General features: G+C 42.8%; 1 protein-coding gene across 1 annotated transcript in view; it reads left to right on the top strand.

Annotated features, from left to right (window-relative positions):
• Positions 1 to 15,858, top strand: part of METTL14 (methyltransferase like 14) — a 47,959-nt gene that overhangs the window by 18,118 nt on the left and 13,983 nt on the right. The window contains exons 5-7 of the mRNA XM_018562937.1: positions 6,660 to 6,747; positions 7,159 to 7,249; positions 12,806 to 12,947. Of these exons, the coding sequence (XP_018418439.1) occupies positions 6,660 to 6,747; positions 7,159 to 7,249; positions 12,806 to 12,947 (321 nt within the window). The remainder of the gene's footprint in view (positions 1 to 6,659; positions 6,748 to 7,158; positions 7,250 to 12,805; positions 12,948 to 15,858) is intronic.

Raw genomic sequence — 15,858 nt, forward strand, 5'->3', positions numbered from 1 at the left:
AGCAGTGCTGATAATAGTTTAGGTCCTTTTGCATCAGCCGGTTGTTTTTACTTTATAAGAACTCTCCAAGTTCAGGGTACGTGTCTTGAAGGGTGAGTTCTCCTTTTCACTAAATGTGAAAGAATGAACTTACTCAGAGCATGAGACTGTGCTGGCCATTGAGCAATCTTCATTCATAAGCATTATGATCTTTACAGACTTTGGGGGGGCTGTGAAGTGCAGTGTATGGACCACTACACCAGCTGATTGAGGAAGGTGCTTTGCTGTGAGTAGGGTTAGGTTATTTTTTTCACATTTATTGAGGAGGTGAACCTGCCTTTTAAACCCAGTACCTATATTCCTCTTGTTGCAATACTTTGAGTCGGTTACTAAGTACGTATGCAGAGTCTTTACTTTCAGGATAAATCTGCGTAATTGTGGGCCAGTGATTGGGGGAGCATTGAAACCCGTAAGTCAGCATAACAGCCAGACAATTAGCGTTTTCAGAAGGTCAGCACCCATAGCCCCATGTTTTTCTAAGGAAATGTATGTTTTAAAGGTTCTCTGTAAATTGTATTCTCCAGATACTTTCTTGTGAAGTGAACAGACTGGGTACAAGTTACATAAAAATATTTAGCTTGCAAGAAACAGAATTGCTTGTGGGGAAATAGCTGTCGCATACCGTGATGAAGGGGCATTCAAACTGATGGCATAAAATCAAAGGTTCACGCTAATGTGGAAAGGTTACTAATATATTCCATCGAATGGTTTCACATTTCACAAATGGAAAAGTCAATTAGCCTACTGACTTGTCTGAAGCCATTATTTTACTTTGGACATGTAATCAGGGACAGAACCAAATACGATATTCTTTTCCACAGAGTCTTTGGAATTCTTACCAGCAATTCATCTTGTGACATCTGGTTCTACCAGATCATTTTCAAGTGTTAGTATTACCAGGTGGAAAGATAGGAGTCTAGGTAATTTTTTGCAATGGATTCTTGTGACAATAAAGCTGAAATGGGTGGATGCCTTAATGGAATAATTTGGTGGCAGTTGTTATAAATTACCTATTTCTACAATGATGTAGTAATTGATATAAATAGAAGGTGCCATATTTCTTTGGTAGGCAAACTTGTAAAGTTGAAATAGTTTTCAGACAAATATTTTTTAAAGACTGACTCCAGGAATTTAAAAGCGTACACTTGCAATGAGGCTTGTTAAGTGCCTAAGTGCTTGTTCTGTCTAGGGGGCTCAAATAAAGCAGATATACTCACCTGATCCTTTTGTCCCACCAGGCTGCTAGACTGATTGCAGCAGCTTCTTCCCCCTGGGCTCCTGCGGTCTAAGGACCACTGAGGTCATCATGTGTTATGCAAATCCATTGACTTGCATTAGATGTTAGGATGCCGAGGGATATTCCAGCGGAGGGGGAGAGGGGTGAGTGTTGACCGCCGTGGCACATAGGATGAGAATATCTGCTTTATTTTAGCCCCCTAGACAAAACAAGCCACACACTGTAAGGGTAAGTTTTTTAAAATTCCGTAGGTTCTTCTTTAAATGTAGGAAAGTTTTTATTGGATTATTTTATTTTATAGTTAAACTCCAGCAGATTATTATTATTATAATACAGGATTTTTTTAGCGCCAACAGATTGGGCAGTGCTTTACAACGTAAGATGGTAAGGAGGGTCCTGCCCATGAAGGCTTACAATCTAAACGGAGGAGCAAGTGATACATGAGGCGGTAGCTGTGTGGGGATGAATTGTTTGTTTGAGAATGTGATGGTTCAGTGGTTAGTTTGAAGAGGGATAGGCTTCCCTGAAGACATGATTTTTAAGGGACTGCCTCAAGGCAGTCAGTGTCGTAGATAGACAGACAGGTTGGGGTAAAGAGTTCCAGAGTATGGAAGAGACTCTAGAGAAGTCCTGGAGGCGAGTATGGGAGGAGTTGATGAGCTGGAAAGCGGAAGGTCTTTGGAAGAGCGGAGGGGACGGTTAGGGTGATACTTTGAAACAAGGTTTGAGATATAGCCGGGGGCAGAGTTGTGGATGGCTTTGTAAGTGGTTCTTAATATTTTGAATTTTATCCTTTTGAGCTATTGGAAGCCAGTGCAGGTATCGGCAGAGGGGAGTTGCAGACACTGAGCTGTTGGTTAGGTGGATGAGTCTGGCAGCTGCATTCATGATAGACTAAAGGGGGGATAGCCTGTGTAGTGGAAGGCCAATGAGGAGGGAGTTGCAATAGTCAAGGCATGATATAACAAGTGAGATGATGAGTAGTTTTGAGGTTTCATTGTTCAGGAAGGGGCGTATTTTGGAGATGTTATGAAGGTGAAGGCGGCAGGATTTGTATAGGGATTGGATGTGGGGAAGAAAGGTGGTCAGAGTCAAGGATGATACCTAGCACCTTGGGGTGGGATGGATAGTTGTGTTTACACTCTCAAGGGAAAAGTTGGTGGAAGGTGCACGGGTAGGAGGAAATATCATGAGCTCAGTTTTTGAAAGATTGAGTTTTAAGAAGTGTTGTGACAGCCAGACCGATATGTCAGTTAGTAGATTAGTGACACGCAAGGACACTGAGGGGGTGAGTTGTGGAGTAGAAAGATATATTTGAGTGTCATCGGCATAGAGATGGTATTGGAAGCCATGTGAGGTTATTAGTTGACCAAGGGAGGAGGTGTAGATGGAGAAGAGAAGGGGTCCAAGGACAGAGCCTTGGGGGACCCCTACAGAAAGAGGAGGGGAGGATTTAGATGTGTAGGTGACACTAAATGAGCGCTTGGGTAGGAGGAGAACCATGAGAGAGCAGAGTCTTGTTAGTCACCCAGAATGATAATGGGTATTTCTGAGGGGAGAAAGTAGGGTAGCCAGACAGAGACGTTATCAAGAAAGCGAGATAACAGTTCAGGCTGCAGGTATATCACAGCAATCCTCAGCAAAATTGGACAGAATAGGTGAAAACAGTGGGTTTCAAAAGAGGAGAGGGATAGAGAGGGAGGTGAAGGCAGAACTTGAAAAGTGCATTGTGAGGATAGAAGGATTCCCACTCAACCTCCTTTCCCTCCATTGGGTCTGGGTGAGTGCGTCCAATGGAGGCCACCATGGGAGAGGGCAGCAGAGGAGGCAGAGTCGGATTCCTGAAGCCAGGTTTCAGTAACTGCAAGCGTGTTAAATGAATTGGAGATCGGATCATGGACAGCTGTGAGTTTGTTACAGACAGAGCGGGCATTCCAGAGAGCACATGAGAAGGAAGGACTGGTTCTAGGAAGCAGAGGAATAGAAATCAGGGTGTGTGCATTGCAACTGCTGCCAGAGGAAAGGCAGTGCTGGTTTGGTGGGTGAATATTCGAAAACGGGGGCCAAGATTGGGAGAGAGATCCCCTGAAGTCAAGAGATGCAAAAGGGTGAGTGAAGCGAGATGAGCGGGAGTTTTATATGATTGAACATGCCCCAGTGTCTTGGAGGCAACCCTAGCATGTGGATTCAGAATGAGCAGGAGGTGATGAGTGCAGTAATCGGGAGTGGACAGGTGAGAGGGTAAAATATATAATCTATTGGGTGGAGGGGTGCGGTAAAGAAAATAGAGTTTGAGAAGAGAAGCCACAATTGTGAGAAGCAATGGTAGGGAATGCATGTTAGAGTAGAAACCAGATTTCAGATGTTTCCTTCGTTAGAGATGTTTAATGTCTGATGGTGAGTGAGCCCTCACCCCCTGGCTGTGCAAAGGAAGAATGAGACGGTAAAGTGAATGAGGAGTAGTAGGTATGAAAGGGGTGCAAGAATGCAAGGAGAGAGATGGAAAAGAGGTTAAAGTGGGATTGTATGAGGATCAGGGAGAGTGGTAGATGAAAAGCAGCTGCTGGGCACCTGAATTGTACTTAAAGGAGAACTATGAGGTGAGTGATTTCCACTCATCCTCCTAGTTAGAGCCGACCTGTGACAATGAAACTTTCACAGGTTGGCTCTATTCATCGGGAAATCGGCAAACACATAGCGTCGCTCGCTTACTTCCCGATTGTCTCCCTGCAGGGATTCCTCCCTCCCCTCTCTGATCCTGCAACACTGAGTGGCTGAACGAACAGGGGAGGGGGCTGTTACAGCTGACTCTGCCTCTAGATAGGCAGAGCAGAGCCAGCTGTCACTCACGTAGTGGGGTGGATCTCAACAGTATTGTTTGTGATCCGTCCCAGCTGTGGCGCTCTCAGTATATCGCGGGCAATGGCCTGCTATATACTGAGCTTTGGGTCACGGTAGGAAGTTAGTATATGCCCCCCCGTGACCCTAAAGAGAACTTTGGGGCAAAACACTTACCCCATAGTTCTCTTTTAAGTCGAGTGCTAATGGATTTCTATAAAGGTAAAGTGCACCATGGGGTGGGTGGGAGTGATGATCTGCAGTAAGTACAGATGGGATCCTGGCCCTTTTGCTTAGTGTATCTGCTTGCAGAGGTGAAAAATTTTAAATTACAGAGAAAAGGAGATGGGGTTATTTGAAGTACAAATAAGGGAGTTGAGGGCAATAAACTGGAACAGAATTTATTGTTTGACAGACTTGAAGCAGGCATCTAAATTAAGCTATCACTTAAAACATCACAGATAAGCAGTGTTAAATAATAATTAGAATAGTACATACAATTAATACAATTACATTAGCGATAGTTGGGTTACAGAAGTAAAGTTTGTAAGTATTCAGTATGATGAGCTAGATGATCAAAACACATATTCCATTCACTTTGGTTGTAAGTTGCTGAGGTGTATTAGTTAAGCTGGCTTCAGAAATGATAATGGGTGGGAGTGATGATCTGGTATTTCTTAAAAAGGGAGGGAACAGCACTTATGTCAGCTCTCTATTGCTTTCACAATGCTGAGAGTCTAACACTGTGACCATGCTGACAGGTGTGAGAAATGCAGGAATTACCTCACCAATTGGCTACAGCACCCTCATTGTTCAGTCAGTAGACAGGGTTGGAGAGTTGTCTCAGGAAGTGGAAACTTAGCAGCCGTTTTTCTTGTAGTTGCCAATCCAAAGAGCACATGCCTTTTATCTTGATTTCAGAGTGGGTGTGTGGGAAACTGAACAATGCGTATATTACAGACCCATCCTAATTGGCTGTTATTTCTAATGTGACTTTCTCAGTTGTACATGCTGTCATTGTTTCATACATCGATTAGCCACAACATTATGACCACCCACCATAACAACCCTTACCCGTCGAGGCATGGACTCCACTAGAAGGTATGCTGTGGTATCTAGCACCAAGCTGCCTCCATGGGTCGGACTTGTTTTTCCATCACAACCCACAGATGTTTGATTGGATTGAGATCTGTGGAATTTGGAGGCCAAGTCTACACCCCAAACCATCCTTGAACAATTTCTGCAGTGTGGCAGAGTGCATTATCCTCCTGAACAAGGCCGCTGCCATCAGGGAATTCCATTTCCATGAAGTGGTGTACTTGGTCAGCAATAATGTTTAGGTAGGTGGTACGTGTCAAAGTAATATCAACATGAATGGCAAGACCCAAGGTTTTGCAGCAGGTCATTGTCCAAAGCATCACATTGCCTATGCTGGCTTGCCTTCTTACCATAGGGCATTCTGGTGCCAGCTCTTCCCCAGGTTAACAAAACACAGGCACCCGACCATCCACACAATATAAAGAAAATGTGATTCATCAGACCAAACCACCTTCTTCCATTGCTCCATGGTCCATTTCTGATGCTCACGTGCCCATTTTAGGTGATTTTTGGTGGTGGGCAAGGCTCAGCATGGGCACCCTGACCAGCCTGCAGCTTTTCAGCCCCATATGCAACAAACTGCGAATACACACCTTTGTGTTCAGACACCTTTCTATTGGATCCAGCATGAACTTTTTCATCAATTTGAGCTATAGCAACTCTTTGATTGAATCGGACTACACTGGCCAGCCTTCGCTCCCCACGTATATCAATGAGCCTGACCCTGTCACCACTTCACCTGTTTTCCTTCCTTTTGACCACTTTTGGTAGGTCCTGACCACTGCAGACTGGGAACATTCCACAAGAGCTTCAGTTTTGGAGTTCCTCTGACCCAGTTGTCTAGCCATAACAATTTGGCCTTTTGTCAAAGTCGCTCAAATCCTTACGCTTGCTTTTCTGTTTAGTTCTTATCTATATTCCTGCAGAATGATTGTTGAGACAGAGACAAGTCACATAGCAAGTTTGAAAGGGAAGCAAGGAAAAAGTCAATATGGCTACCCCTATGTGTGTGTGTGTGTGTGTGTGTGTGTGTGTGTATAGGGGAATATTTGTAGCAGCGTTCAGTCATTCCACTCTGCCTGATTACCAGACCTTTTAAGAAGATTTTTTTTTTTAAACTAATTTTAACATTAAAATGAGTAAAAAGTAGATTTAAATCATAACTTGATTTTTTCCCCCTGCTTCCCTATGCTTTTCTGTTAATTATTTTTCAATAAATACATAGCTGGAGGATAAATTGTTGGATGTAGTCCGGGTGCTTTGCTTTCATTTAAAACGTTTACATGCAATGAGTATTATTGAAGTTTTTTTTTTTTTAATCTTTTTATTTTCCTGATGTTTGTGGGCAGTTTTTTGTAGACAAAATTGACTAAGTTACAGTCCAGTGGAGTGTATAGTCAGCTTAATTGTGTTATTCTAAAACGAATGATTCTTTCCTTTCTTTTAGGGAACTCAAAGCTTAAATCCACACAACGATTACTGCCAGCATTTTGTCGACACAGGACACAGGCCTCAGAACTTTATCCGAGATGTTGGTATGTTGCCCTTCCTCGAAGCAATAACTGAGTTACCATTGCTAATATGACATGTGTGGCATTATATAGGATTAGTTTGTGAGAAGTAGGAGTAAAAGAATCTGAAAAATGCAGCGTGTTAATGGTCGTTTAGGAAATTTACATTTCTGTGAATGAGTATAGAATGCTATATTGTGTTAATGTGCTTTCATCACAGTTCCATAAACAGCCCCTAGAAAGCCTTCCTAAAAAGCACATCATGTATATGTATCAGCAGAGTTTTAAAGGATTAGCCCTTTAATAATTTCCTGGGTTCATATGGGATTAGTTTATGTAAACGGCTATGTAAGATGTAATGCATGATTACTTGCACATGTATTGCTGTCATTGTTTACAGGGACCTGTTAACACCTCTTCCATCCTCCTGTTTAGGATTAGCAGACCGATTTGAGGAATATCCAAAGCTGAGAGAGCTGATCAGACTGAAAGATGAGTTAATAAGTAAATCCAATACTCCTCCAATGTAAGTGTCTCTACAGTCATGATAATATCTTCTTACTGTTTGCTGGCTTGTAGTTCTTTGCATGTTGCTATAGCTATGAGCAGTGTATTTCTAAGCCTACGTAGCGTGATAAATAGGAACCGTAACGTAGTTTCAATTAAGTACCAAGTTACTGTGACACTTTACTGAATGTTTATGTGCAAGGCTATTCAGCTCAGTTGCCCTTGTGTGTAGCAGACAGTTCTTTATAGGTGAAAAAAAAAAATACGTGCCAGTTACCCCACTGTGTTGCCCATGTGTATTGACCCTAAAGATACCAATGGCCTTTGGATAGCTTTCATTTACTGTTGCAATTTTGATGTCACAACCCATAGATTGTGTAGTTCTGTTTTTTTTTTTGGTACTAATGACTGTGGCAGATGTGTTTTTATGGCTTCCTGTGGGCAGACCATGGTTTGGTATGCCAGTTTTTATAATCTGTATTGTTTTCAGTGACCAGCATAATAATTGTGCTCTGTGCATAGCTCCTACACACTGGTCGGATATAGGACATATGTTTGTATGTAAAAAAAAAAAAAAAAATGATTATGGTGTCATGTCCTAACAATGTCGACTTGCCTCCAACCTTTATGCTTTTAATGAGATTGGCTCTTGTGTTTCTGCATCGTATTTTCATTCTGCTTCTAGACACCACAGTCCTTGGCTGCACCCTAGTGACCGCCTTCTATCATTGCAAATAGCGAGGAGCCTTTGATTTTCTGGATAATCATTATTACATATCATTGACACAGCTCTAGAGCATTTCTCAACCCTGTAGGGATAGCAGTGGCAGTAATGTGGAGACAGTGTTGAGGCCCATGCACCACATTCATCTTGCAGTATATAAGGAAAGAAGAGCTGTACATTTGCATCCTTGAGCTGAAAAAAAGATTATCCATGTTTATAAATCAAAGTCCAAGTGTTCTGTTGCTGGACAGAGCTTGCAGGAAACATGGTCTTCTTTCAGCAGTTTCTGAAGGAGCTTTGCATTTATTTAAAATTGACAGTATAGTGTAAATGTTATCTAGTCTATTTGTATTTCAGATCAGAGATTAGGTGAGGATTTTTTTCCACTTAAATGTGATCTGAAAGCCTCATGGCTGTATTCGCAAACAACAAGGCAGGTATATTGAGGTGCTTCTAAACTCTTTTTATCGAACACTGTGGTGACACTTTTTCTTAAAGTGTATTTTCACTATTTGCAACCAAATTGGGATAACACTTTATATTTGTTACATGGTCCCATTCCTATAGCATAACAATAAAATGTTTAAAAATTGCTGCCTATCTTTTTACTTGATACACAAACTTAGTTTTTCCCCTTCTATGTAATGTTAAGTAGTGGGCTTGGGAGTTATGTTCTCCATGGTTAACCCTCTCTCTACTGTGCTGGCAGATTTCATTATCATTTGTAAACTGATGTGCTGTCTGTCCTCACAAAGGGTTAAAGATCTCAAGGCTTGGGAGGTACATGGTATGTTACTGCACTTAAAAATACCATCACTTTGTCCCACTTCTGTACATGCCATCTATTCTAATCAATAGCAGCCTACAGCATCCTATGTATAAATATGTTCCAAGAAAACAACTAGAAAGCTAAGAAATATGTATTAATCGTACATCACAGGATCAGGGTCTTGGACCATGGGTTGTATGTTGCTGCCTTTTAGATGATTGGACACTGGCAAACAAAGCTGCAAGGACAGCCCTAATAAAACCCCTCCCATTCCCAGCAAGACCAAGTGTTTGGTTTTTTTGTACTAATGTCCTTAGGTGGTGGACATCTTGTTTCTGCTCTGAGCACTGTGGGAGCACTCCAATTTGTTGACCATCCTGTTGGCCTGTCTACTGCACCTCTAATCTTCACCAAGGTGTTAGCACCTGTCCTAGCAGCCCTCTGCTCTTAGGGCATCCCCAATTGTGGGGTACCTGGACAACCTCCTGCTGAAGGAACAATAAGTCCAAATTCTGTCAGCCACTGTGCATCGGACAGTGCAGAACCTGCAGAGATTCGATTGGATCCCAAATCTCTGGAAACCAGCTCTGGATCTGGCTCATGGCTTGGAGTATCTGGGCCTAAACTTGGAAACGGCCTGTCCAGGGTGTCCCCCAACCAACCCCCCCGGCAAGCTCTTGTCTCCCTGCTTCTATGTGTGGGCACTATGGTCCAGGAGCCACCCAGCCACTCTTTTTTTTTTTTTTCCAAGAAGGTTCTGGAACTAATGGTGGCCTTCTTGTTAGCAGTATTGTATGTCCAGTTTTACTCCAGGCCATTTCAACTTAACATTGAGTCTGCTTGTCTCATTTTGCCACAGTCTTTAGGCATGTCTGGGCGGCAAAACAAGACTTACCCTGATATGGTGGCTCTTTGATCCAGCACTTTAATCAGGCAAAATCCTTCCTCCTGATGACATGGAAGCTATTCACAATGGATGCCAGCCTGTCCAACTGGGGAGAAGTCCTAGATACCCTCTAAATAAAGGGAAGTTGGTTGGCGGAGGAAACTCGGCTTCTATCGGAGTCCTGAAACTCTGAGCAATTTTGATGTCCCTCCTACACCAGACCTCTGGCCTGCATGGTCACCCGACCAGGATTTAGTCGAACAATGTTATGACAGTGGCCTACATCAACCAACAGTGAGGCACCTAAGTCATGCAGCTCGAAGGGAAGTGGACCAGATTCTGCTTTGGGCAGAACTTTACATTCTTGCCCTGACCAACGTTCACATTCCAGGCATTGAAAACTGACTTCTTCGGTCATAAACGTCTGGGTCCCAGAGAATGGTCTCTTCATCTGAAGGTGTTCCAGCCCTCTATCTCAGGCGGGGGACTCCAGACGTGGACCTCTTAGTGTCCAGATTCAACAGCAAACTAGACTTGTTTTGTAGCTAGCTCCTGAAAGAAATAAAATCCTGCTGGCACCTGGATTGAACAGATTGGCTCCTAAATTCCATATTATTCTACTTAGCTTCTTTTAGGCAATCAGATTCTCTCCTCTTTATCTTTCCTGCAGGCCCCTGTAAGGGATACCCAGCCTCTTGTTTCACAATTTCTAGGTGGATTGGACAAATTGTCATCTAAGCCTATAGTTGAAAGGATGAGGTTCCACCCTGTTCTGTAGAGGCACATTCAGTCAGATCTGTTAGTACTTCATGGGCTTTTCAGTATCTGGCATCTGTTTTCCCAAATGTGCAAGGCTGCTACCTGGTCTTCTGTTCACACTTTTGTTACCAGGTGGATGTTCAGGTATTCATGGCTGTAACAGTCAGGCAGCATATAAAGTAATACATACATCTTCTTCTCTTTTTTTTTTTTTTTTCTTTTCTTCTTCTCTTTATGACTAAGTGTTACAGCAAAGGTTAAAATGCCAATTGATGAAGATTTTATATAAAATATAATTTTATATAAATACTGAAAGAAAATAAGACCAATTTTAAAACCTTACGTACTAGTACTAGCCTGTGTATACTTCATTACCAGGCCGTCTTTTAGTTTTCTGTGCTGTGATAGATGGACTGACATTTACTCGGTCATGTAACACTGTACCCAAATAAAGTTTATACCCTTTTTTTTTTTTAGACAGAGCTTTTGTGGTGGTATTTAAAGGAGAACTATGGGGTTAGGGCTTTTCCCCATAGTTCTCCTAATGGTAACGGGAGGACACAAACTAGCGTCCTCCCGTCACCCAAAGCCCAGTATACCACGAGCTACAGCTCGTGGTATACTGAGACGCCGCAGCCGGACAATTATGTCTGGATCCACCCAGCTGCGTGACTGACAGCTGGCTCTGCCTATCTACAGGCAGAGCCAGCTGTACCCTCCCCCGTCCGTTCCACCAGTCAGCGCTGGAGGATCGGACAGGGGAGGGGGGGAATCCCTGCAAAGAGCCGTGAGTGGCTCTCTGCACGGATAGATCGAGAAGTGAGCGCACAACGGTATGTGTTCGCTCACTTCCCGATCTACTGAGCCGACCTGTGACAGTCTCATTGTCACAGGTCGGCTCAGATTATGAGGCTGAGTGAAAATCACTTGCCTCATAATTCCACTTTTTTTAATACCCACTGTTTTTTTTTTTTTTTTTAAACTATTAAGGAAAGTAGACCAGAGTTTTAAAGAAAAAAAAACCTGATGTTCTGACTGTCTGTTGCATTCCTTGAGGCCCTAAATTGCCCCTCCAGTTTTTTTAGTTTAGGGCCTATACAGGGCAGCAGTTAGAGTACTGGTGTCAGGACTATGTATTGCAAAGTGCAGATTTCAGTGGCCAGAAGTTAGTGCCCTCTTGTGGTGGTCAGTGGTGAGTGCCCCTTTACATGTTGGTGGTCAGTGGTGTGTATGTGACTTTAAATGTTAAGTGGTGAGTGCCCCTTAACTGTTGATTGCCGATGTTTTTCTCCCATAACTGTAGTGGTCAGTGTGCCCCACTTTGTGATTAAGTATGCCCTTTGTGTATCGCCTTGCTACTCAGCAGTGGTCAGCGTGCCCAATTTATGGTCAATATGCCCTCAGTGAGCCCCTCATACATTGGTGGCCAGTCGGGGCAGTGTTACTTGTATGTTCTGTGGCAGAGCCCCGGGTTTGGTTTTCTCTCATATTTTTTTTTTTTTATTTAAATTTGTGATGGCTGTGGTTGGTCACATCACAATCACAAGGCACAGAGGCTCTGTGCATTTTCCCCGTGACCTTTGCTGTCTAATGACAGCGCAATCACAGGCACTGTGCATGTACCAGAAATACACGTCCACCTACCTATTGTGTTTTTTTTCCCCCAATACATCAGTAGCAGGGTGGTTGAAGGTTGGCTTCTGTAGAAAAAGTCCAGACTTGCATGTGTTTTTCACTGAAGGTAACCAACCTCTGCTTATGTTTTATCATTCAATACTCTATTTTCTTAGGTTATTGACTGTTTTTCTTTAAATTATGTTACTGAATAAAGAAACTGCTAAATATCTGAATCTCTAGACAATCCTTCTGGTTCCCTTGCTATGGGAGAGCTGATAGTATGCAAATTAGGCGATCTGACATCTCAGAGTCTGACAGATTCTGTGTCTGTGCCACCTTGTTTATGTCAGGTTGACTGAAGGCAGCTCAATGAAGCAGAACAGAGTCAAGGAAGCTGGTTTTTGGGGAACTTGATATCGCACATCTGCTAACCTCTAACAGAGTTTACTGTGTAATAACCATTCAGTCATTGCAGTGGATATAAAGAGGCATGTTACTTGAAGGGTTACCGCTGATTCATAAACGTGTTAACTTTAAAAAGACATATGTTACTTGAATGATTTACAGCTCAGTTCATGTCTAATGGAGTTCTAGGGTTTTTGTATTTCATAAAACCCCAGAGCTGTGCTGTTAGGTGTTCTCTGTTACATTGTCCTGAATACAGGAAAAGTGAAGGAGACGAGACCACACAGAGGCATGCTTGTGACCTGTTAGAAGTATAGGGACCTTATTAAATGTATTATTTCTCCATTTGTTGTACTGTAGTTGTAATATTACAATCTTATTTAGTAATTGGCTTTTTATTTGTTTGTTTTTATAGGTATTTGCAAGCAGACCTTGAGACCTTTGATCTGCGAGAGCTGAAGAACGAGTATGATGTCATCCTTCTGGAGCCCCCTCTAGAGGAGTATTTCAGGGAGACTGGCATTGCTGCCAATGAGAAATGGTGGACGTGGGAAGATGTAAGCAGACACATTTTACTGTTTCATTCAGCGCACTCTGTTAATTAAATCTGAATTATCGATCTGCAAAGTGGGTGCTCTTATGTGCTTAACTGGGCATAAACTATGTGCCGCTGAAGTTTTTAGTTAATTACAACATGCATCTGTAATATTCTTTATTTAGAATATTACAAGTCACTTGAGAAACCTTTTGAAAGTATGAAGGCGCAAATTATGAACAATATGAGTTGTTTGGTCACATTCTGATTCTTACTTGGATATACATTGTCTGAAAAACATGTCTGAAACTCCTTTGGTAGATGTGTAGTGCCCATTCTTTGCTTTTTCTCTAGGCCTCTTGTATATCGCCAAGTTCAAAACATCCACATCAGCACCACAGGACCTAGTTCATAGCCCAGAACAATTCAACTGGCACTATTGCTGAAGGCAGCCACGTTGCAGCCAGGAAGACTGAATGTACCTATAGAAAAACAGAAGCCAGACAGGGTGCCTTCCCTAGTGTAAAACCTTTATTAAAGAACATATATCCACCATCAATGATTCTCACAAGGAGAAATGATCAACGAGCCATGTTTGCTGCGTGCTGTAGCCACAACCACCGTATTGACAACAAGCGATCATGCGGGGATGACGGACACTACTAGATGTCTTCAAACCCCGCTGCTGGATGCTGACACGTTTCTGGGGCCTTTCTCAGAGCATCAGAGTTATACTCTCCATTGTGAGTATAATTGATGGTGGATATATGTTCTTTAATAAAGGTTTTACAGTAGGGAAGGCGCCCTGTCTGGCTTCTGTTTTTCTCTTGTATATCACCACCTGTCACTGTGGGTAGATAACATACTGTGGTAAGATGGTATAGATGGGTAGTACCTAGTTTTCCATGAAGCTTCCCTTTTTTTCCTCTACTGACCAGACATTTTTCCCAAATAGACATTTAACCTCCCTGGCAGTCTGATTTATCTCAGTTTTTTTACTTTTAAATCTCCCGCCGGTTCCGCCCCCCTGCGACGGGGATGGAACCCGGAAGACAAATGCCGGCATCGGCCGGAGGACACAGTGGGGCTCGTGGACAGGGTAAGTTACACACAGTGTAATCCCGAGTGTGGCTCGGGGGTTACCGCTTATGGTACTGAACATTAACCCCGAGCCACACTCGGGAATACCGCCAGGGAGGTTAATAGCTGTTATTTTCCTATTTTATTTGTTCTGGACTTGAGTGCAGAACTGAACATAGTACTAACTGATGCAGGCCAAGTCTGAACTCCAGAAAAGTGTTAAAAAATTCCCCTTTCAGTGTAGCATCCCTCACACTGCAAGAGTTAAATGCTTGTTTTGTCTAAGGGTAGAGAAATAAGCAGTAATCATTACCCCATTCCTTGCTCCTCCACCAGCTGCACCCTTCTCTGCTCTCCAATACTCTGGGGATGGGCCCTTGCCGTGCTTGCATACAATGCAGGACTGCTGGTTTTGCAGCATAGGAAATGATGTGGGGGTGTCTGTGACCAGCGGAGTGGAAATGAGAAGCTGCTTCTAGGGACCAGTCATGCAGCTAGCATGAAGCCTGCAGGGGCAAATAATAAGGGTCATTTTATTGCTTACACCTCTACTCCTAGACCTTAATGAGAATTTAACCCGTGCAAGAGTTCAGCTTTAATATAACGTAATTGGAGTGATCAGAACTTGGTTAGATTTTGTCAGGTTTTAAACGCTTTCTGTGATAGTTACTAGTGCTTCTATTCTTTTCTTCATTGTGAGCAACCAGAAATGTAATATGCACGGCCTTGGTGGTGGACAAAAGTTACTTCTATAGAGGAAGCCTATGTATGTACGCTTATCAAAGTGCATAACGTAGATTACTCACAAATGTTACTCTGGAAACAAATCCCCTCCTTTAATTTGCTGTTGAATTTATGACTCGGGAAGAAAAGGGTTTCATTATTTTTTTGAAGACCAAATGTGACTTTTGAAAGTCCGCTGCTATGGTACATAGCTTTCTCCAGGAGTCACTGGCAGGGCAACCACAATATGTGAACACATTGTGTATCTTCCGCTGAGATTTCTGGTTTGACCAGAGGTTAATCTGGTCAGCAACCTGCTTTAGAGAAGAGATTGACCTTGACCTTCGCTATTTTCTGCAATACTGAAGGAATCCATTCCATCAATAGACTTAATTGAATTCTCCCTCAACCAGCCATGTCTTAATTAGCTGGCTGCACTTTTATTGCTGCATCTCAGGAATGTGGTTTCCCCACAGCTGTGGTTGCTATATACACTTTTACAAGGCATGGTAACCTATAACTTGATCATTTCAAATGTATAACGGCTGCCATCAGGTTTTGATCTGTTCCAGCGTACATGTAATACAAATTTTAGGAGCAAGTTAAGGAACACTAAAAATCCTGTGTTGGTAGGGTTCTGTGAGTTGAAATTTAGAATGTTTATGAATGTACATTCACCGGCCACTCACCTGCCTTCATTTTTCGTGGCATAGATGCAACAAAGTGTTGGGAACAATCCTCAGAGATTTTGGTCCATGTTGACATGATAGCATCACTGGCCCAAAGTGTGCAAAGAAAATATCCCCCACACCATTACACCACCACCAGCTTGAACTGTTGATACAAGGCAGGATGGATCCATTCTTTCATGTTGCTTACGCCAAATTCTGACCCTACCATCTGAATGTTGCAGCTGAAATCGAGACACTCAGACCAGGCAACGTTTTTCCAGTCTTCTGTTGTCCAATTTTGGTGAGCCTGTGCGAATTGTAGCCTCCGTTTCCTGTTCTTGGTTGACAGGAGTGGCACCCGGTCTGGTCTTCTGCTGCTGTAGCCCATCTGATTCAAGGTTCAATGTGTTATGCATTCAGAGATGGTATTCTGCATACCTCGGATGTAACGAGTGGTTA

This window comes from Nanorana parkeri, unplaced genomic scaffold, assembly GCF_000935625.1.
Source record: "Nanorana parkeri isolate BGI_ZX_2015 unplaced genomic scaffold, ASM93562v1 scaffold614, whole genome shotgun sequence".
In the NCBI taxonomy this organism is placed as follows: Eukaryota; Metazoa; Chordata; class Amphibia; order Anura; family Dicroglossidae; genus Nanorana; species Nanorana parkeri.